General features: G+C 64.9%; 2 protein-coding genes across 2 annotated transcripts in view; both read right to left on the minus strand.

The window, feature by feature from the left end:
• The window catches only part of VOLCADRAFT_43161 (uncharacterized protein), a gene marked incomplete at both ends in the record, with an annotated part of 4,531 nt that extends 3,536 nt beyond the window's left edge, over positions 1 to 995 (minus strand). The window contains 2 exons of the mRNA XM_002948965.1: positions 467 to 703; positions 942 to 995. Coding sequence (XP_002949011.1) covers positions 467 to 703; positions 942 to 995 — 291 coding nt within the window. The remainder of the gene's footprint in view (positions 1 to 466; positions 704 to 941) is intronic.
• Positions 996 to 1,175: 180 nt separating this feature from the next.
• VOLCADRAFT_37155 (uncharacterized protein) lies at positions 1,176 to 1,809 on the minus strand (the record flags this gene model as incomplete). Its single annotated transcript, XM_002948966.1, has 2 exons — positions 1,176 to 1,298; positions 1,711 to 1,809. Coding segments are annotated over 2 exons (222 nt in total), but the record flags the coding sequence as incomplete, so codon positions are not given.
• Positions 1,810 to 2,281: the final 472 nt, after the last annotated feature.

Below are 2,281 nucleotides of genomic sequence, written 5' to 3' on the forward strand. Positions count from 1 at the left end.
CTGGTGCAGCCGGTTGATGACCGGCAGCCTCTCCTCCTCCCCCAGAGCCACGTCCTCGCGATCAGCGGTGCCCTGCCAAGAGGGTAGCGGGGCGGGGGGGAGAGCGGGACAGAGGGGGGGGGAGGGGGAGAGGGGGAGAGGGGGAGGGGTAAAACCCCAGGTGACCGGCACGTCCCGGTACGTCGGCGGGTGGGAGGGAGGGGAGAGGAACCGCACCGACTCATCCCCCGCCCCGCCCCTCCCGTCCCCCAGCGCAGCCGGTGGCGGTGGTGGCGGTGGTGGCGGTGGCGGTGGTGGCGGTGGTGGTGGTGGCGGTGGTGGCGGTGGTGGTGGTGGCGGTGGTGGTGGTGGTGGTGGTGGTGGTGGTGGTGGTGGTGGGTTTGGGGATTATGGCCTCCGACCACACCCAAGCGGACACCTACATGCACCCCCCAACCTACCTACCTACCTACCTACCTGCCTACACACATGCTCTTACCTTGAACGGCGCCGCGAACCAGTCATCAAACTCTTGTTGGCAGCTGAACACGGCCGGCATCAGGAAGTTGAGTAGCGCCCAGAGCTCAGCCAGGTGGTTTTGCAGCGGAGTGCCGCTGAGCAGCAGCCGGCAGCGGGGCCGCAGGGAGGAGAGCACCGAGAAGAGGGCGGAGCGGCGGTTCTTGAGCCGGTGACCCTCGTCCACGATCAGCACCTGCCAAGGGACCTAACGAAAGGGGGCGGGGGGAACGGGGGGGGAGGAATAAGGCAAACAAGGCTATTTCGTATGGCTACTTTGTACGGCTTACTCGTACAGGTTTATTAATTAGTATGAGGTAAGGGCGTGAGGGTGGTGGGGAGGTGCGGGGAAACGGGGGGGGGGGAGGAAGGGGGTTGGGAACCACCCAGGGAGGGACTAGACCCGTACGGCAATAAACCCTCCACCCCTGCTCATTCCCCCTCACCTTCTTCATAAGGCCCTTATCCCGAATGATCAAGTCGTAATGCGTCACCACCACCAGCGGACGGTGCGCACCAGTAGCGCCAGTGGCACCATGGCCACCACCTCCGTCACCCCCCTCTCCGCCACCAGAGGAACCCGCCGCTCCCACTGCTGCTACTGCTGATCCCCCTCCCGCCGCCGCCGCCGCCCCCGGCACCGTCCCCGCCTCCGCCACCGCCGCCAGCACCCGCTCCCTCAGCGCCCGCCTCTCCCCGCGGTCCCCGTCGTAGCACAGCGGCTCCAGCCCCGGAGCCCACCGGCTCATCTCCGCCACCCAGTTGGAGAGAACCGCCTTGGGCGCCGCGACCAGGTGGGGGCCCTGGGGGGGGGGAGGCAGGGGGGGGAAATCATGTGATGCAAGAAACTCCGAAATGAACTGCCTGACTGTCGGAAGGCGTCCAGAGCCCGAAACTGCCCCCAGTGAGTGCATCGCGATGAGTCACTGACCCGTGGTTTGGGAAGTAAAGCCCATTGCTACGTTACCGACATTTATTGTCGTGCAGTCGTCGTGTCGGGTCTCGTGATCTTGTCCTTAAGGCCCTTGATGTCCAGCGTATAGTGCAGATGAGCTGCAGCTGCTGAAAGGGTGTCCTAGAAGTTGTAGATCTCGTAAAGAGAGGGGGTGGAGGGAGCAAAACACAGGGCCCCCGCAGCCCCCCCTACACCATAGGGCCCTGCCGTGTGTGTTTTTCCTCGCACATAAGCCCCAACATGCAATATTCCCCCCCCACCTTGCTCCTCCCCGCCTCCGCCAAGTGCGCCAGCAGACTGACGGCCTGCAGGGTCTTACCCAAGCCCATCTCGTCCGCCAGGACACCGCTCATCTGGTGAGGCGGGTGTGGGGGGGTAGGGGAGGTAGGGGGAGGGGGGGTGGGGGGAGGTGGAAGGGGGGGGGATACGAGGGGCAAACCGAAGGGGGGTTCAGCAGCACATGACGTCACGAATACCGAACTGCCGTACGAGTCCAAAAGGGTTCTAGAGGGGGCGGGGCTGTGGTGCTCCTCTGGGGGGATGGCGGACCCGGCAGACAGGTGGTTGCAGGTGGTTGCAGGTGGTTGAAAGTAGTTGCGGCATGTGGACGAACCAAGGGTTGGCGGAGGGCAGGGTCGGGGGATAAGCCCATGTGTGTGTGCGTCAACCTGTGTACGGCACCGGGAAAGGCCACTCAGGTCTTCCCCCCCTCCTTCCCCCTTCCCAACAAACCTATGTGTCTCTCCAAGCACCTGCTCTCCCCCCCTTCGCCGTCCCTTGCCAGTGCCGTACCTTTCTAACCCCCTCCCTCTCCCCCCCTCCCTCACCCCC

This window comes from Volvox carteri, assembly GCF_000143455.1.
Source record: "Volvox carteri f. nagariensis unplaced genomic scaffold VOLCAscaffold_12, whole genome shotgun sequence".
NCBI lineage: Eukaryota > Viridiplantae > Chlorophyta > Chlorophyceae > Chlamydomonadales > Volvocaceae > Volvox > Volvox carteri.